At 35.5% G+C, this 23923-nt stretch overlaps 4 protein-coding genes across 6 annotated transcripts; 2 read left to right on the top strand and 2 right to left on the bottom strand.

The window, feature by feature from the left end:
• The first annotated feature begins 8558 nt into the window (after positions 1-8558).
• Positions 8559-10521, top strand: LOC131651755 (uncharacterized). The gene is made up of 2 exons (XM_058921446.1): positions 8559-8967; positions 10006-10521. Exons 1-2 carry the CDS (start codon positions 8661-8663, stop codon positions 10209-10211), a joined length of 513 nt encoding a protein of 170 aa, XP_058777429.1. The 5' UTR covers positions 8559-8660; the 3' UTR covers positions 10212-10521.
• A 386-nt stretch (positions 10522-10907) lies between these two features.
• Positions 10908-14010, bottom strand: LOC131651753 (folate synthesis bifunctional protein, mitochondrial-like). 2 transcript variants are annotated; one of them, XM_058921442.1, is made up of 3 exons: positions 13811-14010; positions 13379-13497; positions 10908-12716 (listed from the first exon to the last, which is right to left on the bottom strand). In XM_058921442.1, the coding sequence occupies exons 2-3, from the start codon at positions 13443-13445 to the stop codon at positions 11236-11238; spliced, it is 1548 nt and encodes a 515-aa protein (XP_058777425.1). In that variant the 5' UTR covers positions 13446-13497; positions 13811-14010; the 3' UTR covers positions 10908-11235. The 2 variants fall into 2 exon arrangements, with proteins under 2 accessions (XP_058777425.1, XP_058777426.1); XM_058921443.1 differs by having other exon boundaries at positions 13822-14010.
• A 41-nt stretch (positions 14011-14051) lies between these two features.
• On the top strand, positions 14052-17147 carry LOC131651752 (fructokinase-like 2, chloroplastic). Its single transcript, XM_058921441.1, has 5 exons — positions 14052-14205; positions 14483-14838; positions 14933-15594; positions 16009-16480; positions 16709-17147. The coding sequence occupies exons 1-5, from the start codon at positions 14165-14167 to the stop codon at positions 16936-16938; spliced, it is 1761 nt and encodes a 586-aa protein (XP_058777424.1). The 5' UTR covers positions 14052-14164; the 3' UTR covers positions 16939-17147.
• A 209-nt stretch (positions 17148-17356) lies between these two features.
• On the bottom strand, positions 17357-20202 carry LOC131651754 (probable 6-phosphogluconolactonase 1). 2 transcript variants are annotated; one of them, XM_058921444.1, is made up of 4 exons: positions 20125-20202; positions 19147-19341; positions 18927-19062; positions 17357-18048 (listed from the first exon to the last, which is right to left on the bottom strand). In XM_058921444.1, exons 2-4 carry the CDS (start codon positions 19317-19319, stop codon positions 17530-17532), a joined length of 828 nt encoding a protein of 275 aa, XP_058777427.1. In that variant the 5' UTR covers positions 19320-19341; positions 20125-20202; the 3' UTR covers positions 17357-17529. The 2 variants fall into 2 exon arrangements, with proteins under 2 accessions (XP_058777427.1, XP_058777428.1); XM_058921445.1 differs by lacking the exon at positions 20125-20202 and adding an exon at positions 19841-20065.
• Positions 20203-23923: the final 3721 nt, after the last annotated feature.

The raw sequence follows: 23923 nt of genomic DNA, 5'->3' as shown, positions 1-23923 counted from the left end.
ATCTTACGAAGGAGCAAGCCACTGATGCCCAGATCAGATGGAGATATCTGCCTGATTGACTTTTTCATTCAGATGAAGATTGTCCTACTTATTTTCTGGCATCATGTCCAGATCAGTTTAAAGGCATTCTTTCCCCGGCGTACACAGTTCGGAAGAGATATTGTTCCTATCCTGATTTCCAGTTCAGTTGAAGGAACCGCCTCCGGATCCCCGTGGTCTTACGAAGGAGCTAGCCGCTAATTCCCAGATTAGTTGGAATATCTACCTGATGATTTAATTGCATTAGAAGAGATGTCTGCCCAGATTCCCAGATCATGATTCCCAGATCAGAGATACCTATTACCCGTTGATGTCCGATTCAACCGATGTATCTCCCTCGATTCCCAGATCGACTTAAGACATCTATCCCGATGCAAGTTCGGAGACATCTGCTACGTCTGATACTCAGATCATTCGAGATGTTCCTTCTCTTGATGCCCAGATCAATTGAAGTGTTTCCCCTGCCTGTGGGTGCCCGTTCCTTCTTATCACAAGTTGGAGCATATTTAATTGTCCAGATCAATTGAAGTTTTTTCTCCCTGCTTGCGGGGTGGTACATTCCTTCTTCATTGCTAGATGGAATCTTCTATTGATCAAGAGCGCAAATTTTCGAGTTCATTCTGGTATTCAATCTCCTTCCACCTCAACGGTTCGAAACCTCTATTTCTCACTCGTCAGGTTCAAGAAGTTTGAATAGGGGCAGCTGTTGCACCCCAAAATTTGCCCTCTTTATCCGTGTCATAAGTTATCAATGACGTTTACTTCGTCGCTTAAAAATCAAAGAAAATACTAAAGAGTTTCTATACAAGGGCGTGTTTTGTTGGATTGAAGTTCAAATGCAAATCATGACATAAAGAAATAAAGTGGCGATCAAGACAATTGTTTGTTCCCTCCGTTGCTTATGACTTGTTGCTTAATTTGAGATTGAGTTAGGAGCTCATTAAAAATGCAAGACAATTGAATTTGAAGTTGATTCGGGTGTTTTCATAACTTCATATTTTGTTCAAGATTGTAAAGTTTTAAACTTGCAAAATTATTGCGTTGTTCATAAGGATTGCTACAAGGCTGACAATGATAGGTTCATATTTCGTTCAAATGCTATTCACCGTTCAACTTCATCCATTTATCAATTACAAAATTCCAATATCCATACAAAATTCATTCAAATACCATTCAAAATTCATTACAAAAATTATACTCAAATGTCCAAATACTCATTACAGAATAAATTGAGTTGCAAGGTCCATTGCAAGAGACCATACAAAAAAGAATTACATCAAGAAACTTGCAGCACTCAACAATTCATTTTTACAACTTGAAGTTTGCGTTGCAGCTGATACTCAAAAAAACCCGCTCCTGCATAATTTAATGGTCGAGAACTCAGCCCATAGATAAAAGAAAACGAAACCAGCCCTGCATCCAACACAATTGAACCGGGTTCAGTCGATTAACCAATACAAGAGATCAATAACAGAATTGGAGAACAAAAACTCAGAACCGAAGGAGAAATGGGGGAGATGTTCAGAACAGAAATTTCATAACAGAAAAATTACCAAAAGAACGTAACAAACTTTTTCCTCTGGATCTTCATCTTCATTCATTCACAATCTCAGAATTCATCAATCTTCATCCGTAACAAACTTCTTCTTCAAAGCTCATCATCTTCAATCACCATAACCTTTCTCTCTTTATCAACCTTCAGAAAACCTGTAACAAACTCTCTCCAATTTCTCCCTCGATCCATCACCTTCAATCAACCTTCAGAAAACTTGTAACAAACTCTCAATGTTCATCACTCTCATCGAATCTTCATATATGTGCCTCCATCATCATCGGTTCATCAACGATTTCGCGACGTATTTGAATCTTCCTCAACCTGTAATCAACAACAACGCAAATCAGCTTCAACATCTATCATCATCAAGCGCGATAAGAAGAGGAAGAAGAAGAGCGTCGCATCCGAAAACGCAAGTGAATAGCATCAACACCAATCCGTTTCAACGCGACTTCGACGTGCAACAACATCATCTTTGAATCGCTCGACGCTACTCACCTTCAACTGCAATGACAACAACACGTCCACAGCGTAAGAATGCAACAGCGACTTCGGTCACAACGACAACAAAAACGCGGAACTAAAATCGGAGAGAGGAGAGAGCTTAACGATGATGAAATCGAAGGAGAATCGGAGATGATGAGTGGCGATGCTGTGGTCGAAATTCCGGCGAATGGAGGAGAACAGGATCGGAGAAGCCGTTGCGCTGCCGTTTCATCGTGAAGAAGAAGAGGACCAAGCTCTGTTTCACGTAACCTAAATCCCTCTTTCAATTTTGTTTAACTTTGTATGATTAATTGTTTTAATTAGAGTTGATTAACATAAAAAACTGATAAAAAAATCATTAAAATCTGAATGAATTGAGAAATTGGATTAACAAATTTGTTGAACCTTGGGCCTTACAAGGATTCGCTGTGTACACCCCTTCTTGAGCCTATTGACACTGTTTTTTGGCAGCAAAGTGAACAAAAACATCACCCTGGGCCTAACTATGTGGGCTTACGCCTGTTCCTTAGGTTGCACCATGTTTTTCACAATAAACCCCCTGACTCAATTCTATTCATGTTAATATTAGTCCCTTTTTCTTATTTTTCTAGATAATGATGCTATAAACTCAATTGTTTTGTTAGACTTTTGCATGATAAAAAAGATAATAAAAACATGTATTATTTTCTTGTTAGAATTTAATTGTTTTGTACATAGTTTTTGATCTATTACTTTTAGATGAAAATGTCACAAAAAAACAATTTAATCTTGCTAGACTTTGTTTAGGATTTACTTAGAATTTAATTTCTAGTATTTTCCATGGCGGTGAGCGTTTGCCTTGTTACTACTGATTTGTTTGTTGAGATGTGCGAGATACTTTGAGAGAGCCTTCGATTGTGATTCGACTTGCTTCGTGTACCACTTTATTTGTGGGACACAATTTCGCTTCCGGTGCGATTGATTTGCGTCGTGTTCCACTTTATTTGTGGGACACGAACCTATTTCCGATGCCAGTCACCTGATCTCTCATTCATTGAGATGTATACTCTTGCATTGTCTGGTTTGTGTTCTCTTGCAGGTTTGTGTGGTTATGCTCGATATGTACCACATGTGACTCGTGATTTACTTTCACGACGACGCTTTCAGACTCGCTTTGCTTGATGATGGCTTACACGAAGTATTCCGGACCTCTCTGCTTACGCTTGCTAGCTCATTGCGGATTTGCTATCTGCTCAGTATTGTCTCCTTGTCCCTTTTATCGCTTTCCGCATCATCCTATAACATGAGAAGTAGGACCTAGACATGCATCTGGCCAAGCCCTCGAAAGAGGCTCTGTTTTTGTTGGTGTGTTTATATTTGTGCTTTGCGGCAGGGAGTCACGGTGTAATAAGTCCTATATGGCACTCCGTTAAGTCCTCATGGAAGGCACGCAGAAAGGGTTAGCAATCAACCCCCGCCTAGTCTCATCGAGTCTGTTCAGTATGCGCACGCTTCGCGTTGCTCGCTTCTGAACCTGCACAAGATCATGTTATCGAGTATGTCAGGAAAAGGGTTCATGCAGCCGGACCCCCGCCTTTCCTATAGCTCGCGTCGCTCGACGTTGATGCTCGGTGTACGCACGCACCGTTTTCCTTTACGATCCGTGACGGCTTGGTTGCTGAGAGGGGTCCGCCCTCTTGTCTATGGCCCGATCATTTTCGCGAGGTCTAATGCTTGGTTGACTTGGGTTGAGTTGCTCCCCTTGGCTATGGCGGGACCGCTTTTCTACCACTCGGTCAGTACCGTTGGTTTGTTTGCTTTACGAGCGGATGCTCGTTTGTGTGCACATTGTTTGCTTCCCTTTCCCTCGTAGGTTGATAGTTTAGTTTAGACTGGTACCCTTTGTATGATAACATTAGGTAGCAAGCTTTCCCCCTTAGCTTATGTATTCCTCATGCATTCTTTAAAACACAAACCACACTCTTTGATTTTCTTTTCTTAAGAGCTTGTTATTTCCGCTCCATTCCCAGCATAAGTCTCCAAAGGTCGAGCAGCGGAGTGTGAATGTAACTCGTTCACCTAAAAAACACAAAACAAACAAAAATTAGTTAGCCGAGCTACGGTAGCTCTGATTCTGCAAAACAGATACGTAGGCAGCGGGGTAGGGCCCGTGCGAGCATAATCCTTTCTTTTCCCTACATTCTGCATTCATTTTAGTCCAGATTAGCGTAGATTTGTTACACACCCATAGATTTAGACACATGCGTGGATACCATCGAGTACGATGGGCGTGAGGGGTGCTCATACCTTCCCCTCGCGTAACCGACTCCCTTACCCTTTTTCTCTGGTCGTGAGACCGTTGTTTTGTTTTGTGGTTTGCTGGCATTCCCTTCCTTTTCAGGATAAATATGTTAGTGGCGACTCTGTTAATTTTCACGGTAGCGACATGGACACTAGTTAAAGGATTAGGTAGAACAAATTGGTGCAAGTTTTCATGATTAATTAGCAATTAAAATTCATGTGGGCCAAGATTTCCTATCAGATTAGTGTTAAAACAAAATTCAATATTCGCGGGTCTTATTCCACCATAAGGGTTTAATCCTAAAATCGGACGTCTCAATCCAATGGCATTTTCAATCATGGTCCCTAGGCCTCCTATAAGGATCGGGGCATGATCATCCTGAGTGATACGGTCAAAGTTAGCTAACATATAGGTAGCTTCATTAACAGGTCGATTTTGCGAAGCACAAAACATGATGAAAATCTCATCACGTGACACAGTTGTTATGTTTTGCTCTTTTCCAAATATGGTGTGTGCCAGGATCTTATGGAAGTACTGGATAACAGGATTATGAATACTCTCTGAATACATCTCCTTAGGCTCGGGGTGGTTATTACCGGTTATGCCATCCCAGAAATAATTAAGCTCGTGATTTAAAAGGAGTTCTTCTTGGGTAACGGTAAATACATCAAATCCACTAGGAAAACCTAAAAGGTTAGAAAAATCTCTAATTGTATAGCGGTAATCTATTCCAAACATCCTAAATAGAATTAAGCCACGGTTGAATCCGAGTCCATGGTTAGGCAGATAAGTCAAGGAACTAAGGAATTCTAAGATAAGCTTACAGTATGAACAGTACCTTATCCGAATGGGAGAGGTATCCCAACCTATTTGGTTCAGTAGGTAAAGGACACTCTCACAAATGCCTAGTGCATTCATGGCACGGTCATCAGCATAAAAGGTTGGGGTCATCACTCTCTCAACCAAATCCTCAAACCTCCTCCTCTGATTCCTTCCTCTGAAATCAATATTCATATAATCTACTCTGGACATCATGATAGTCAGTAACTAACTAAGATTAGACTATAAATTTTAAGTAAATCATGGAAATATTGAGTTAGATCTGGTCAAATGCCGAAGATAAAAGAAGAAAAGATTGAAAATAAGAAAATAAGAGAAAAATAAGAGTTTAAAAACATAAAATATAAATAAGAAAAGAAAAGGTAAAATAAATACGAACAAGAAAAAAAACAAAAAAGATAAAATGAATTTAAAATGTGGGTTGCTTCCCACTAAACGCTTTGTTTAATGTCGATAGCTCGACACATGTCAAACATAGTTAGTTTAGGGAATGAGCAGGAAGCTCAGTAAGTTTCAAATATGTGGAATATTTTATATTATCCATGTAATAATAGAGCTTTAAACATTGCCCATTCACTATAAACGGTTCGCATGATCTACTTTTTATTTCCACAGTTCCACTTGAAAAGATTTTAGTAATCACAAAAGGGCCAGACCATCTAGATCGTAATTTCCCTAGAAAAAGCTTAAGTCTAGAATTAAATAGGAGCACTACGTCGCCTTTCTTAAACTCTTTCCTCGATATGCGCTTATCATGCCATTTTTTTGTTCTTTCTTTATAAATGCTGGCATTTTCATAGGCGTCTAATCTAAGTTCTTCTAGTTCATGGATGTCTAAAATGCGATACGATTTCGTGTTATAAGTGACTGGTTGTCATCATGAGAAATCTTCTTTAAGGGACCAATTGGGTCAGAATTATTAAAGGAGTTGTTAATCGTTATATCACTTAAGAGACTAGGTGGGTCAGAATTCTTAAGGGATCATTAATCCTTTGATCAACGTGCTTTGTGAAAATCTTCTTTAGGGGGCCAATTGGGTCAGAATTCTTAAAGAAGTCATTGATCATTATATTTCTTAGGGGACCAGTAGGGTCAGAATTCTTAAGAGATCACTAACATAATTAATCAATGATTTGGTTGTTAGTCATCGGCACTTGGCCCGTGCAATTGTATCATTTCAACGATTAATGGATTAAGTCATTTTCTAAGGCAAAATCACCTTGGCTGGTGGACATGATTAACCTTTTCTAAGAAGAATCTGGATAAATGAATGTGACATCTTTCTATTTATTGCACGCGCTAATGTTTATCTAAACAAATATTTTTCTAAGAAGGGCAAAGTTTTGAAAACCCAATTCAAACCCCCTTTCTTGTGTTTTTCTCTACCTTCATTTTATTGAGAAAATAAGTTTAAAAAATTGTTTGTGTGTGTGTGATTAGCCGTATACTTTGTAATAAAGCCTTAATGCCTTTACAATATACATTCGCTCAGACGCTTATATCGTTCTTTCTCATACTTCAAGTCTTGTAAGATGTTTTTATCTTGTGGACACTTGCTTGAGTTTACTTGAAATGAAGCTCGAGTTATGTTCTATTTGGATGCTATCATCAGAGAATCAAGTTCATCAAAATTTAATATGTTGGTATACTTTTTTAGCTTCTTTATGCTTGACTTTAGTTGTTGTCATCAAAGACTAGTTGTCATCATCAAAAGCATTCAACATCAAAATCATGTTTATCTTAACGAAACTTCCTTGATTAATGAATTACAAAACAAGATTTCACAGATTATACCTGCAAGCACATAGATCCACATCTACCATCACTGCTATTACTACCGGAGCTAATGGAATTCTCATAACTACCGAACGCGCCTAGTTTCACTAATTTATAATCAACTGTCCCATTAAGATGTTTGACGTTTCTATAAAAGTAATCCCACATGGCTATGCGCTCATCACGAGTTGAGGGCTCCACCAAGTTATTATTCTCCTATAAACCCCTAATTATTTCCATAATGGGGGAAGGGAGAAGAAAGAGTATCAAGCTTGTACCTATAAAGGGGTTTGATCTTGAAAGGGTTGAGGAATTGGTGAAGCAGACGAATGTGGCCTGTACAGAGCTTCGTTGCGGAAGTGTGCGAAAAGGTGAAAGGTTTAGGGTTGAATTCCTTTAATAAATATTTGAAGCCTAGGAATGTTCAAAGGTCTCATAGGTTTCTGGTCAGACACAAAGGATTTTGCACACTTATGACACATGTTGGGAAACAAAGCCAATTTGGCTTCCCGAGACTAAATCATCATTTATCACATTTAACACCATGCAAGTTTTCCCATCAACTTTCGTTTAGAGATTCCCCTAACTGACATATGATTCAGATCAATGACACCTAAATACATAACCCGAACTCGCCCCACACATGAGGGAAACACCTTCCGGGTTACCCATTTCCCAGATTGATCGCCCTGATTATTAGATGTGACACCTTTTCTTAAATGTGGCGCACACTTCTTGGATAACTCGCCAGAAGCAGGAAAACCTGGAAGTGACATGTACCTAGTCCACAAAGATGCAAAATATATGAGGAAAATTAACCATCCTCTCTTGAATAATAGGGAATTACCTGTCCACTCTCATGTTCTTTTGAGAGTAGTTGTTACTTCTTAGGCATCTGAGATCCAGATCTAAAAGCTGCTGCTGTAAATACCTAACCTTGGAGTTGAAAAGACATTTTGACATATTTATACATATTCAATATACACATATCTTCTCATTCCTCTGTCAACTAACTTTAAACCCCACCACTAATCCTAAAAGTCTCTTACAATCTTTAACCCCTATAAATAGTTTTATATTGTCACCACTAATCCTAAAAGTCTCTTACAATCTTTAACCCCTATAAATAGTTTCATATCGTCCTTCTTGCAAGTACAAATACTAATATATAATGTTATTATTTGAATATGTATTTTATAATTAATATATATTATTATACCTAATATATAATATATTTAATATTTTTGTCATAAAAAATATTGATGTTATTTTAAAATTGTATATTTAAAATTGTTTATTTAAAATATTATTCTATTTATTTAAATATAAATTGTTTATTTATTTATTAATTTTTCTAATATAAAATATAAATTGATAAAGAAAAAAATGCCTCTCGTCCTTCAAAACGACGAGTTGCTTTAGGAGGAAGTTTTTGTTTTCTTTTAGTACCTAAAAAACTACTAGCATTTAAAAAAAAAAAACTAGCATATTTGAGCAATTTAATTTGTAAAATAGACTATTTTAAATTATTTAAAAAAAAATATTGTTTTAAACAAAAAAAACTAAAAAGAAACGCAAACTTAAACCCTACTCCAAAACACAGCTAGACTCCATCAAAACGGTGTTCATCGGATATATTGATTTGGAGTTACAGAAGAACCCTAACTGTAAACAAAACCAACCATGGCGATGATGCAAGGGGTACAAAAGAACACCCTCTACGTCGGAGGTTTAGCGGAAGAGGTAAACGAATCCATCCTCCACGCAGCGTTCATCCCATTCGGAGACATTAAGGATGTCAAGACTCCTCTTGACCAAGCCACTCAGAAGCATCGCTCTTTTGGCTTCGTCACTTTCCTTGAACGGGAAGACGCTTCCTCCGCCATGGATAATATGGACGGTGCTGAACTATATGGTCGTGTCCTCACCGTTAATTATGCTCTTCCTGAGAAAATTAAGGGTGGTGAACAGGGATGGGCTGCTCAACCAAGTAAATCGTCTTTTATTCTTCTAGTTTTTATCTATGTGATATTCTGTGTTTTGATTTCGTGTTTATGGTATGGTTTTGAGTATTAAATTGGGTTTGATGAATAGATGCATTGGAAATTGCTTAGAAGGGATTATTTTGTCTTTCATTTAGGGTTTAATAAAAGTGATTTTGTATTAGATCTTATTAGGTTAAATTGAATAGGTTGAAATTGAGTTTGAAACAAAGAGGTTCATGTATAGGTGAATGTTTTTACCCTCAGAATGACTTTTGTAGCACCGACACCTATGAAAAAAAGAGTATATGTGTCAATGTAGTCCACTCACACAGACACTTGTGATTACCTTCGATTTATTCAACTTTTTAAATTATTACCGGTGTTGACGTGTCAATGCCGGTGTCGTTTATGTGTATGTGCTTTGTAGAGTATGTGGTGATTGTAATTCCTAGTATTAGCTTTTCTTTCAACTTAATAAATAAGCTATTTTTATACAAGAAAAAGGGAGGTATGAGAAGTTAATCAATTTCAACTGATCTTAAATATTACTAATAAAAATAAAAACATACATATTTTCACAAAAATGAAAAACCTTTTTAAAAGAATGCATAATCAAATCTGGTAGTTTACAATGTGAAGTTAAGCACACTTGAAGTGTCTCCTCCACAACCATCATTTGTGATGGATACTTATAACTGTTACCTGTAAGATAATTAATTCATGATATATCTGGATAGTTATGCTTGGACACCAATGCAGCTTATGAATCCTGGTTATTTTAATAAACAGATGATATAAGTAATGAAAGAGCACGTTGGCTGGAGTGGAGAGACAAAAATGTGTTTTGTATTTTGTTTATGTAGTAATATCTTGGTTGTTTCTTAACTGTTGTTATAGGACTGTTCAGGATTAAAAACAAAATACTAGTTTGATGATGATTAATTTCTAAAGCTGTATATGCATGTAGAAAGTAAAATGATCTCAACTTTCTTGGTTCAATTTTTTCAATTGTGTGGTTGACTGATTTTTTTTTCAATTTTCAGTTTGGGCGGATGCGGATACTTGGTTTGAACGACAGCAACAGGAGGAGGACATGCGTCGCCTTGAAGCAGAGAATAAAGCTGCAATGCTGGCTGCTGAAGAACTCCACAGGAAGCAAGTAGTCGAAGAGCGGGAAGGGGAGAAAGAGGAAATTGAGATCAAGGATGATCCTATGGCAAGGGCTGAAGCAGAGGTTGTTGCAAATTGAGACCTAGGACAACTCTATTTGTAAATCAGAGTGAGCACTTGGTAAGGGAAGCCGGTGCACTTTTTAATTTGTGTCTCATCTGTAATGTGAGATAGATCTGATGCACGGCGAGAAAAAGCCCTATTGGTTATGAAATACGGTAGCTGCAGGCACTTACGAGTGAAACTAAATATTGTATTTTCATTGATCCGTTGCCTCACTTGTATTGCGAAAGCTCTTCCATTTTTGCTATATTGAAAGAATATAATCGTAGTCTTGTAATATTTTACGTTTTGGATATGTTTAATTTGAGAAATATATTTATGATGAATTTAGCCCTACGGGATATTGATGCCAAATAAAATTCTAGCGTACCCAAGAATTTCTCCAAATACAATTGTCAAAGCTTTTGAATTGAATGGTGGTTTTATGTGCAAACTCATGGTGTTGATCTACCATACAACATACATCCTAATCATGGGCACTTAGTGATAAATGTTGATAATTCATTAAAAAAAAAGCATTGAATGTTGATATGTGATGTGGTTATCATTTGTTCTACATGCCAAAAAGAATTTCTGCTAATGCCAAAAGGACAACATCCATTTGATTCTCCTTAGTGTCCTAACTTTGGGAATCTGATTATTGGGCTACATTCTGTTCAAATTAAAACTACCTAAGTAGGATTGAATAATAGCTGCACATGACAAAAATCTGTGAAACAATAAGTCACAAGTGAAATGCTGGAACTTAGAATATACTTTTATTTGTGAAACAAATACATGGCAAAAAATGTAATAACTACTATGGTAAAGTTTATCAAAATGGAATGCTTAACATTGACTGACACGAAGTTTCAACTTTATTCCCATTTTGCATGCGTCCATCATCTTAATACACTTCACCCTTTGTTGTTCTGGCATGACATTGGTGTAGCAGCGAGACATGGTAAAGAACAGTAATAGATTTGTTGGAATGAAGCCACTAGAAGGTAGCACAGGCATGTGAATAAAAACAGTGCCAACACCATGATAGTAAGATAAAATCACTGTTTAAATTTCATGGGAGAACTTTTTTGTTTCAGAATAGCATCACAAAGCTTTACCGCATCTAGATTATCTTTAACATTATGCACTCGAACAATATTAGCGCCACCCAACACACCAGCGGTGACAGAAGCAATGGTAGCGGGATCCCTCTCGACTGCAGAAGGGCAAGAGCAAATTTCACCTAAAAATCGCTTTCTTGAGGGTCCAATTAGTATAGGAGCATGAGAGATGGCCAAACTTCTTTTTGAAATCTCTTCTCTAATATCAGGTATTCCTGTGAGTACCTCTAAATTGTCTTCAGTTTTCTTTGAGAATCCAATTCCAGGGTCCATAATAATCCTCCATGCCGGGATTCCCGACATTTCTGCCTCTCTAACCTGCGAGTATAATTCTGCCGATATATCCTTGCAAACATTATCATATTTCAGGTTTTCACTATCCTGCATTGTACACGGATCACCCCTCATGTGCATTGCCACATAAGGAACGTCAAGCTCTGCCATGACCTTAAACATATTTGCATCTAACTTCCCGGCGGATACATCGTTTATAAGATGAGCACCTTTACGTACTGCTTCTAATGCAACTTCTGAGTAGAAAGTATCCACAGATATGAGTTTTCCTTCTGCCTCAGGTATTGCCTTTACAGCTTCCAGGACAGGGATTAATCTACCTAATTCTTCTTCGACAGAGATCCTTGATGCCATCGGCCGAGTAGACTGAGCACCGAGATCAATTATATCAGCACCCTCTGATATCATTAACCGAGCCTGAGAAACAGCAGACTTCACAGACTGAAAATTCCCCCCATCACTAAAACTATCTGGAGTCAAATTAAGAATCCCCATGACCAATGTTCTTTGCGACCAGTCAAGTAAGCCATTTGCAACAGGCATTACCCTATACATACCTTCCTCTCCAATAAGGGATTCTCCACCCAGTTTTTCCCATAATGCATTTAGCCCACCAGAATGGCCTGAAAATGAATGCCAGCTAGTAACTGTATCACTGTCAATAGCTGTTCCCAGTAAATCCATCAAAGGGGCCATGACAAACGGTCGTTCCCAAATTCTTTCGTGAGGTACTGTGAGAATATCAGATCTGACTTTAAATTTACCATAGAACAAAATGTCTAAGTCAATTGGCCTTGGACCATACCTTATACCGCCAGTACGACCCATGTCCTTCTCGATTCGTTTGAGTGCAGACAATAACTCATGTGGGCCAAGTTTGGTAACAGCTCTTACTGCAGAGTTGAGGAAACGAGGTTGGTCAGTAACATACGCTGGTGCTGTCTCATACAGACTTGCATGTCTTGTGATGTGTATGCCTGACTTCCTCATCAATTTCAAGGCTTCCTTGAAGTTATGTAGTCTATCACCTACATTACTTCCCAAAGCAATCACCACTTCTTCATCTTGAGTGTGAAGTTCAATTGAAGAGTTTGGAGCTGTGTGAAAAGAGGAAAACCCCAGTACTACAATGAAAATAAAAAAATCATGTTTATTAATGTTTTGATCAACAATATGCCAAAACTGATGAACACTAATAAACTTTGTTCTAGATTGATTATATCTTTCATTTGAAATCTAGTTTATATACTGTCTATGGCTTATAAAGCTGAAAGAAATTATCTATAATCGCATAGGTATATAAGACATTGTAGGAAAAAACCCCCTGAGTATCAATAGATGACAAAGCATGGGTTTAAGAACCTTAAACAATAGGGTCAGCTCTATATACAAGGCCTTAAAAATGTGTAGTTAATAAAAAAAATTAAAATATAGTTTAATCATCTTATTATGACTCTCTTAAATACTATTTTATTCACTTGATTAGCTATAATAACTCAATAAGTAACTTTATACATCAAAAAGTTCAAAAAATATTCTTCAAATTCAAATAAAACTATAGTTATTTTAATCTCTAAATATATCATCATCTCAGTTATTCCCTCATCAAACCTAAATACCCTAAGCAAGCCCTGTCACCGACACAAACATAAAACTGTTTACCATCACCACATCAAATGGACCACAAACTTCAGTTCAATTTACTTGCATTCCTAAATTAGATCATAAAAATTTCAGGGTTATACACAAAACAGTAGCCTCCTTAAGATCATGTAGTTAACATTACCTTTAAGGTAGTTTCTAGCAGCACAGAGCTGACTCCTGCGCGTGCCCAGGTACTTAAACATACTCATCTTAGAGAGGCTTACAGAAGTGTATTGAAGCCAATATCTTAACCCTCTTCAGCTGGTTCACAGACATCACCCATTAGTCAAAAGAGAAAAAAATCAGAAAGATTTCACATTTCTCCAGAAATCAAATTTCTATTGGAATTTCATGCAATAGCAATTAAAAACAATAAGGCATTAATCTATTCCATTCCATTGAATGACTACATGCAGCCAAGATAATTATAGCTAATAAAATTGCACTCCATCATAAGCTTGACTTATTTCTAATATGGCACAACACCAAAAAAAATAAAAAAACTACAGTCTATGAGGCATTTTATCAAACACATTGGGTGCATAACTAGAAGCACAAAGTAAAACCTACTCACCTTGTAATTACCTTTTTTTTTTCAAGCTACCATATCAATCACCTGATTAATTAACAACCCTTTCTCATAAGTGGGTTAGAGGAGCAAAATCCTGAGGAAAAAAAAAAAAAAACTAGACCAAAAACGACACTGTTTCTTTATAATTTTGTTTTAACAGAGGCTGTGAAGTTAACACATGTTATACCAAAACTACACCAAAACGACATGTCGTTTTATCTAAGACCCTTATCTCTTTTAAAACCCCTTGTCGTTTTGGTCATCGTTAAACCCTTCACTTCTTCTTCTGCGTCAAACCTTAGATTGTGATGCCTAAAGAGAAAACTAACCTCTGTTTGTAATTCGAGCTCTTCTCCAATGTCGTCTCTTTCCTTTTCTCAGTTTCTTCCACTTCCCAGGTTCGCTCTAAAAAGAAAGTTTTTTTTTTTTTTTTTCAATTTTGTTTTTTCATGAAATGGGTGTTATGGAAAGATTTTCAGTTTCAATTTTGGTATACCCACTTCTTATAACATGTCTATGAATACAATTCCTCTAAAAAGTTTCATTTTTTAAATCATTTTTGCAGTGTGTGTTGGGTTTCAGCTCAAGCTTTAGTTATTTGAATGTTAGTGTAAAATTCTTGTGCTGGTTGAGTGTGAATTGTGATTTGTAAGTGTTGTTTTTGCAATTGTGCAGGTGCCATTTTAGATGGTCTCATTGCTATGCTTTAAAAGTAGTGCAATTTGGGGAACTTAGGGTTCAGTGTAAACCTGGTCATGTGGCAATGGCTAGGCCTAGGAAGAAAGCTTCAGTAGGTTCTGTTGAAGAAGAACCTAGTGAAAATGAACCTGTGGTTGAAAAGAAGGTAACTAAGGTTTCTAAAGCTAAGAAGGTAACGGCAAAGACGGCGAAGAAGAAGAAAGAGTCAATAGCTGAGTCTCCTGAAGGGGCAATTGATTTGTTGGTGAGTGGAGGTGATGGTTCTATTGAAGAAGGTCTAGCTCCGTCTAGTGATGGTTCCAAGAAGAAAACTCGAAAGAGTAAGAAAAAAGGTAGTTGAATTGAATCTCTTTATATTTGTGTCAATGCTGAGAATTTTATCTTTTGCTTATATGTGTTAGTTATAAAGGTTTATATGGTTTATAGATGCATCTAGTTCTGCTGGTTTGGAAGAAGAGAAGGAAGTTAAGGAAAAGAAAAAGGTTACGAGACCAAGGAAACCTAAAGTGGAGAAAGAGGAGAATGTAATATTAGAGGATAAATATGGTGCTGAAGCTGAAATCGATGACCAAGATGAGCCTTCGTTTATTGAAAATGTGGAGGATGAGAGCGACGATGGTTTGGAACTGATTAAAGATGATGGAGAGGACATTAGCTATACATACAGCTGGCCTCCTCTTGTTTGTTGCTTTGGAGCTGCACAGCATGCTTTTGTGCCTTCGGGTAGGCCTGCCAATAGGCTTATAGATCACGAACACCATGAAAGAAATAAGGATGCTTTATGGAGCCCTGACAAATTTGTTAGGGCTCCTGGGGGGTCTGCCGGTAGTGTTGCCATTGCTCTTGCAAGTTTGGGTGGCAAGGTTGCTTTTATGGGAAAACTTGCAGATGATGATTACGGTCAGGCGATGCTGTATTATATGAATGCGAATAATGTCCAGACACGATCGGTTCGTATTGATAGTAAAAGAGCAACAGGCGTGTCGCTGATGAAGATTGGTAAACGGAAACTTAAATTGAGTTGTGTGAGACCTTGTGCTGAAGATTGTTTGACAAAGTCAGAGATAAATATTGATGTGTTGAAAGAGGTATGAAACTTGTAACTCTGTAGAAAAGAAGTAAATAGTGTTCTCTGTAGCTTATAGGTTCTAGCCTTAAATTTTTATCATTCTCGCCCTCTCACACAATAGTCCTCTAGGCTTGAGCATTGACAGAACATAGACTATTAGACGCACCCCATTCTTTGTTGAGATTTATCATTTATTTAGAAGTGTAGCAACAACAAGGATTGAATCCTAGGGAAAGTAGAAGCTTTGGTAGCATGCGATAAACCATCTATTCTAAAAAGAAATGCTGTTTGGTGAAAGCTTGCAAATGGTTTGCTTGTATGTTAGGTTCTCTGTATAGTTCATGATTCTACTTAATCTTATTGCTTTTAGCTTCTTGAGAGTTAGATTACTATTCAATGCTATTGAGTGTTTTAATGACAACACCTTGTGCAGGCAAAAATGTTCTACTTCAACACACATTCCCTCCTTGATCGAAACATGAGATCCACGACATTGCGAGCTATCAAGATCGCAAAGCATTTTGGAGCAGTTGTTTTCTATGATGTAAACCTTCCTATGCCACTATGGCACTCTCAGGAAGAAACTAAGACGTTCATTCAGCAAGTGTGGAATCTTGCAGACATCATTGAAGTCACTAAGCAAGAACTAGAGTTCTTATGCGGGATCACACCGTCTGAAGAATTTGACACCAAAAATAATGCCAGGTCAAAGTTTGTCCATTACGATCCCGAAGTGGTTGCACCACTATGGCACGAAAGTCTTAAGGTTTTGTTCGTGACTAATGGAACTTCCAAGATACATTACTACACTGCTGAGACTGATGGTGCTGTTCATGGGATGGAGGATGCTCCAATTACCCCTTTCACTCGTGACATGTCAGCGTCTGGAGATGGCATTGTTGCAGGTACATTATATATTGAAAATACATTTTGATCTTTTTCATTAATCCATTTGAAAAACATAAAAGAAACCACTCTGAAATAATGTTGAAATCATGTCTCCCACCATTATGAGAAGAATTGTTTGAAATGCGGCGCATTTCTAGCTTCACTTGAGTTTTACTGTCTTTTTATGATGAAACATCTCTACAAGCTAAGTCACTTATTTATGAGTTCTCTTATTATCTTTTCAGCTATCATGCGAATGTTGACGGTTCAAGCGGATTTGATAACTGACAAAGCATACCTGGAGCATAGCATTAAGTATGCAATTGATTGCGGGGTTATAGATCAATGGATACATGGGCGAGTGTGCGGCTTTCCTCCAGAAGAAGATACAGAGGACGACGTTACTCCCGATCCATACGGCATAAAGTCAATTACAGAAACAGAATACCGGACACTATTAGAGCCAGTTAGTTGAGCCAAGTGAAATAACCAAGTAACATCAGTTTTGTACCTTACATTTCTCATAGTGAAATTCTCTTGTATAGAAAATTCTGTTTCATTTATTGATTTGCTTCTGTTGTTTTTTCTTTTGCTAGAGGTAATATTGCCTTAGACTTAGTTCTTAGGTTTTTGTATCTCACTTTTGCCTGTACCAATTTGTTATACACATTTTATCCCTTCAAATTTCAATTGTTCAACACCTTTTTTAAAATCAAACGTGCTTTGACTTTCAAGTGATTTTTTTAATAAGAAATGGTAAAGAGATTTGATATGTGAATATTTGCACCAATAGCCACAAACACAAAAAGAAAAAGTACTCATAATTGAACCTGATTTTTCTTTCTAAATTGGAGACAAAAGAGACCATCATTATAACTAATAAACCCAATGAGGACTTAGAAAAGAAATTGGAATAATGCTCTCAACTTTTATTGGCCGCTTACAAAATTTATACCATACTTCTCCAAACAACCTCCTAGTTGAGAGAAAAAACAGACTTTCTCTCCAAAACAAAGTAAGCATGAACAACATGTGTCAAATCCCTTCACATTACATACAAACAAACTTACACTTCTGCTAGGGACTTGATATACCAATTGTTCAAGTTGGAGTGTTCGACTTTTGTGGCAGCCAACTTATCCAAAAACCACACCAACTTCCCGTTAGCTGGTTGGACCATTTTTGCTGGTATTGACAGGCAATCAGATCCATTCTCATCTACTGCCAACAGTACAGCATCTGCTTTACTTTCACCTGCTGCGACCACTGCTACGTTAGAAGCAGAATTGATAACAGGCAAAGTGAATGTGATTCTCTCAGGTGGGGGTATAGGGGAGTCAGTAATGAAAGTAACCCATTCTTCTCTTTCTTCGAGTGCTGGGTGATTTGGAAATAAAGATGCAACATGCCCATCAGTACCCAATTCAAGCAGAATGAGATCGAATTTTGGGCAGTCACTGATCTCAGACACGTTGATAACACGGGTTCTCACTAACTGCCGGATGACAAACTCATAATCATCAGCAGCTTCTTCAGCTGACACAGAATCATTAATAGAAACGGCGTGACTGGGGACTATAGGCACCTGTTATTGTAACAAGCATATCAGCAGGGGAACCAATTAATATATTAATTAACGACAAAATCAAAGCAGGTACAAGTTAACATCAGATACAAGTGCACAATATCTTTAATATGAATCTTGGAACAGAAGAACAGAACAAAATATCAACACAAATGCGCAGAAGGTAACAGCAAAAACCTAAACTTGAAGCCTGGTTATTGCATTTTAAAGATCCAACTATACAGGGTTTCTCTAATTCTACAGCTTGAGTATATTCAGGCCAAAAGTTATTTGACTGAGCCTTTTTCCTTGGAGCCTGTTGAAAATATATTGGGATCTTTGTAATTATTGTATAGACAAGTCATTTCATTTAAATATGAAAAGTATCTTCTATATTTATTCAATCAGTATTTATTGCTTGAGCCTATACAAAACGAACACCTATGCCTTTTTTCTCTCTAATTCAGCAGATAATTCAAGAGAAGTGAAGACTAGGTAAGCATTAGATAATTTAATGCGGAACCAGATGAACACTAAGAATACCGACAACATCCGAATCAGATTATCAAGTTGGCATTGAAGAAAATATCCATACTGTCCAGTCATATATTTAGTTACTAAAGTCTCTTATGCAGGTTCGACCATTGGTGCAACTCAAGCAAACAAATAAAGGCTACCTTAGAATGGAACATAAACTGTTACGATTACAATCATTTGTACAAAAACATGTCACCCACTCGAGAAATCACAGACACTGTAGATCAATAATTTAAGGGAATATAGATAAACTTAAAACTAGGGACAGACACCAACACACCTTTTTTTCAGAGGTGTCGGTGCTACTTAGATAGACCCCAATGATGCAGTAAAAACATAAGATAGTTGAGTCGAGGACCAACCTTAGACAAAAAGACATCTTTAGCATGCTTAAAACAGCTATCCTCATGACTTTTCGACACAACACACTCGTCAGCCCAGAAGATATACCACTTGGTCCAATCCACTGTCTTGTTATATGGAGGTTGCAAGAGTTTTCTGTTTGAACCAACAACTTTTTAACCTAACACCAAATCATAAAATCAAAGAAACATTATATGAAAAAGATTAAGATACAGATACCCCATTAAGTCAATGAGAGAACCACCAGATATAGCAAGGGCGAAAAATCCATGCTCCTGCACAGCCGCGTCCGACACATCCGCAATGTACTCAGCCAAAACAGTCTTCACCTCATCCTCACTGTCATAAATCCTCAACTCTCCTCTATTCTTATGATCACCAGAGAGAGCCATGGTTTGAAAAACTTCAACAGCTCTATTACAAACCAACCCAGAGAAAAAGGCAGAATCAGATCATCAAAACAATTTCATATAGAAATAATAAATAATTGAATCATAAAGCAATATATAAGCTTAGTGTACTAAGTTTGAAATTGAAACACAATGGGCCTATGAAGCACAGACACGACAACCGAACATGCCACAAACACATCAACACCGTTAATAATTTAAAAGTAATAACAAGTGGCAGTGTCATGTCGGTGTCCGAGACTGACACAGAGTCACATACACGCCATTTTTCAGAGGTGTCAGTGCTACAATTAATTGATCTAACACTTCTAAATCCAAAATTGTCCAAGATCCTTCTTTCACAGCTTAAAACAAAAATCACAAGAAAGGAACAGATATTAGACATAGTTATAAGTATAAGATGATTTTACAATTTATTTCTCTGCATCTTTTAAATGATGAAACTAGGGTATACAAAAAAAAAACTATAGCTATAAGCAATAGTTTGATAAAATTCAACATACAAATTCTATAAGCATGTGGAGTCTCTAATTGTCAAAAGGGTATCAACATCACAACAGAAACTTGAAGCGATCGATATCAAAAACAAAAATTGATGAAGCTAAGTAGAGAAATGATGAAAAATACAAAACAAGAAAAAGTTGTAAAATTCAATTAAGTGGAGAGTAAAATTATAAAATAAGAAAATAATGAAAGTGAATGATAGTGATATTCATCCAGAAGAAGAAAAAGCGTAACACAAAGAATCGATAGGTTTGAGATTGATAGAAGGGAAAAAAATGCTTACAGAGAGAAAAGAAGAAGAGTGGCACACAGAACAGAACAAGCTGACAAATGTTAAAAGAGATTGGTACGAACAAGTTTGTTTATACTTTACATAGTATTATGTTACATATATTATATTATTATTATTAAATATATTATTATGATTATTAAATATATTATTATTATTATTATGATTAATAATATTATTATTATTAAATATATTATCATTATTAAATATGTTATTATTATTATTAAATATATTATTATGATTATTAAATATATTATTATTATTATTATTATTATTATTATTATTATTATTATTATTATTATTATTATTATTATTATTATTATTATTATTATTATTATTATTATTATTATTATTATTATTATTATTATTTGTGATGATTTGGATTTTGGACGGTCTATGGAGGATCTAAACATAGTTTTTTTCTTCAAAATCCCATTTTCACCAAATTTTTGAAAACTCAAAAAAATTAATGCTTGACAAAAATAAGTGTGAGCCATATATTCAAACAACGACCATACCTCAAAATCATTCAATGAGTGCCCTTGATCTTATAATTCAAGAGCTCAACTTTAAAGAAGCTTGAAACTCAACTGTTGATTGAAAATGAAGTTGTTCTTGGTACTATAACGAAGATATAACCTAATAGAGGGAGAAGTTTATTGGGCTGGAAAGATTGAATGGTAAACTCTCATCATGTTATTGATTTGTTTCGTTTTATTTAGGGTCACTTTTGTGTTGAAGATGAAGTGGTATCAGGGCCGGCCCAACACACCTTGAGGCCTGAGGCGAAATTTAAAATTAAATATTTTTAAAATAATAAAAATATTTTTTAATTAATTTATTTTAGTTTTTTAGATGTAAAATTATTGAATTATTATAATCAATTTAATTTAATATTTTATTTTTAATTGATAATAAAATTAACTCATCTAAATTTTTTATTATTTAAAAAAAAATCATAATTGAAAAATGATGTCATAATTTAAAAAAAAAATACTTAGATATTAAGTCTTCTATTATATTTAAAAAACTCAAAATTTTATCATTTATATGTATAATTAAAAAACTCAATATTGTAAATTATTATTATTATTATTATATATTTTATTTAAATGTTATTATTTAATTACTATATAAGATAATGAAAAAATATTTTTTTTAAAAAATCAATTAATTAGAACTATAAAACTATTAAATAAAAATGTGAGGCCCTAGGCAGTAGCCTTGATGGCCTATGCTTAGGGCCGGCCCTGAGTGGTATAAATTACATGGTTAACATAGTGATAATTTAAAGGACTTTTTTTTGTTACACATTTTTAACTTGAATGATTATATTTAGTATTCGGAGAAATGATAATGAAGTTGGACGCAAATTCTTTCGGTATAATGACAGTATTGAATATGGGAAGAAAGATAGGGGTGTTCAAAATCAAATTGGCTCAATAGAAAATCGTAAAACCGAATCAAATCAAATCGAAATCGCAAAAAACCGCATTTGGTTCGGATGTGTTTGGGTCATTTCTTAACAAACCGCACGATTCGATTCGGTTTGCCGTTTGTATTTTACAAACCAAACCAAATCAAACCGCATTATGTTACAACCCCCAAACTTCAATTAATTTATATCCAACTCAAACTCAAACCTTTTATGCTTTAGTCTTATATTACGAATGATTTTCTCTTCCTTACACTTAAAGTTTCAGTTTAAATCTTCTCAAATCTCTCCTAGCGGTATTGCACCTTCATCTCATCTTCTTTTCCAAATATATATCACATATTCTTTTCTAGTCTTTCATCTCTTAAGTTCTTTCTTTTTTTATCTTATTATTTTTATTCTACTGTTCTCTCTTATAATTACGTTTTTAATGTTACTCTTATTATCTAATCGCATCTCTTCTACTTTTTCTTTTTTCATCTTCTCTAATATTTCATTTCTTTTTTTTCTTTTCTATTTCATTATAATGTTTTTGATATTATTTTTTATTCCACTTTTATCTAATATTATTTTTGCATATTAAATGGAAAGTTGTTATTCAAATATGATGAATTTTGTTGTTATTTGATAACGCATAAATGAATAAATACAAAGTTATGTTGTCATCAATATGTGTATGTATGGCTCAATAAATTTTTTGTAAAAAAAACCCAAACCAACCGAACCAATCCAAACTGTAACATCCCAATTTTTATTAATATTTTTATTAATTATATTAGTAATTATATTATTTGGTGTTTTTAATAATTGCTTATTTATTTAGTTATTATGTGATATAATAATTATTTGAAATATTTAATTGTATGTGTGTTTGTGTTATTTGGGTTGATTAAGTTGTATGAGAGATATAGCTAAATGGGCCTAAGTGATAGATTGGTGGGTTAAGCCCAATTTACATATGTGGGATAGTAAGAGAAGGTTAGGGTTTTAGAGGTTACTATTTTCATTTGGGGGAAAAGATAGGAAGAAGAGAAAAGAGGCAAAAGGGAAGAGAACAATGGTGGAAGAGAAAAGCTAGAAGAACCCACATTTTCGCAGCTATGTTTCAGCAAAGAGTCACCTTAGCAAAACGGACGTATCTCTCAATCCAACCGTTGGATCGTTACGGTATTTGGACACAACGTTCCTGACCCATAGAGGTAAGTTCTGACCAGAGCGATTTTGATTTTGAGGGTTTTAAGTTCGTCTGATAAGCTGATTCCCGAACTGGTTTTTAGGTGTGTCTCCTAGTGATGTTAGAAATGATTTCTTTTGGAGAAAAGCTTAGAGTTATGGTGAAAGAGTCCATATTTACCAAGGTAAGGGTGGGGTTCTTTCATGCTAAAGGGTTGTATGATAGTATGTTATGGTGGGTTTGATTCTATACTTTGATATATATGTTCTTCTATGTTGCAATTTTGGGTATTTGATGATTTGTTGGAATGTGATGATATAAATGTGATAAGTTGTGTGCAATTGATAATCTATGTGTATTAGATTGTTGTGTTTGTTGTGGGTAAACCATTGATAGTGAAATAATGGGTTTTGTTGTAGAATTGGAAAAATAATGGAATAGAAATATAATAGTTGAATTGAAATTAATATAGTTTGATTATTAATTGGATAATTAAATTATTAGTTGAATTGATTCCAATAAGTCTATGTGATTGGAATATACTTGGACTTGGACCAATTATTCGGTTTATCGGTAAATTACGGTATTTTGAGAAATTGACCGTAATTGTGTTTTGGTTGAATATTCAAGTTGAGAATAATATATTGTTATGCCAATGATGTTGTTTTGATAATTAACATTATTTCTAATTGATTTAGTTGATGATTGAAATTCGATTTGATTTACTTGATATATTGGCATATTGAAATTATTTTGAGAATTGACCAAAAATTGTGATTTCGCTTTGGATGCCTTTGTTGCGAATAATATTGTGATTGCCAATATGATTATTATTGTGCACTGTTATGTGATTAACCTTATGGTATGAATCCTAGCTAATTATCGTTAGTTTAGTAGATTATGATGATAATTGCGATGACTGTGTTAATATGTGAAATTGAGTAATTGTGTCGATGTGCCGAAACATGATGATAATTGTAATGATCTTGATGATATGCGAATTGTATATTTGTGGCGATTTTGTGAATACGTGATGTTGTATATATTTGTGAGGATGATTTTGTGACTAAGTGAAGATGAAATATTATGGTGACGTGAATTACCTCGTATAAATGGTAATTGATTGTGATATAGGCTTATGCCTTGTGACGATATGTGATTGTGATGAGTATGCTGTGTTGTCT

This window comes from Vicia villosa, linkage group LG2 (assembly GCF_029867415.1).
Source record: "Vicia villosa cultivar HV-30 ecotype Madison, WI linkage group LG2, Vvil1.0, whole genome shotgun sequence".
NCBI lineage: Eukaryota > Viridiplantae > Streptophyta > Magnoliopsida > Fabales > Fabaceae > Vicia > Vicia villosa.
The sequence above is the reverse complement of the archived record's forward strand: the minus strand, read 5'-3'. Positions and strand labels throughout refer to the sequence as shown.

What these genes read in the sequence shown, in the direction of transcription:
- LOC131651755 (XM_058921446.1), top strand. Translation starts at nt 8,661, where the DNA reads ATGGCGATGATGCAAGGGGTACAAAAGAACACCCTCTACGTCGGAGGT. An exon ending in GGGATGGGCTGCTCAACCAA is followed by an intron (nt 8,968 to 10,005) that starts GTAAATCGTCTT and finishes TTCAATTTTCAG; the next exon opens with TTTGGGCGGATGCGGATACT.
- LOC131651753 (XM_058921442.1), bottom strand. Translation starts at nt 13,445, where the DNA reads ATGAGTATGTTTAAGTACCTGGGCACGCGCAGGAGTCAGCTCTGTGCT. An exon ending in TGCTAGAAACTACCTTAAAG is followed by an intron (nt 12,717 to 13,378) that starts GTAATGTTAACT and finishes TTTTCATTGTAG; the next exon opens with TACTGGGGTTTTCCTCTTTT.
- LOC131651752 (XM_058921441.1), top strand. Translation starts at nt 14,165, where the DNA reads ATGTCGTCTCTTTCCTTTTCTCAGTTTCTTCCACTTCCCAG. An exon ending in CAGTTTCTTCCACTTCCCAG is followed by an intron (nt 14,206 to 14,482) that starts GTTCGCTCTAAA and finishes GCAATTGTGCAG; the next exon opens with GTGCCATTTTAGATGGTCTC. An exon ending in ATATTGATGTGTTGAAAGAG is followed by an intron (nt 15,595 to 16,008) that starts GTATGAAACTTG and finishes CACCTTGTGCAG; the next exon opens with GCAAAAATGTTCTACTTCAA.
- LOC131651754 (XM_058921444.1), bottom strand. Translation starts at nt 19,319, where the DNA reads ATGGCTCTCTCTGGTGATCATAAGAATAGAGGAGAGTTGAGGATTTAT. An exon ending in TCTCTCATTGACTTAATGGG is followed by an intron (nt 19,063 to 19,146) that starts GTATCTGTATCT and finishes TGGTTCAAACAG; the next exon opens with AAAACTCTTGCAACCTCCAT. An exon ending in AAGATGTCTTTTTGTCTAAG is followed by an intron (nt 18,049 to 18,926) that starts GTTGGTCCTCGA and finishes TTACAATAACAG; the next exon opens with GTGCCTATAGTCCCCAGTCA.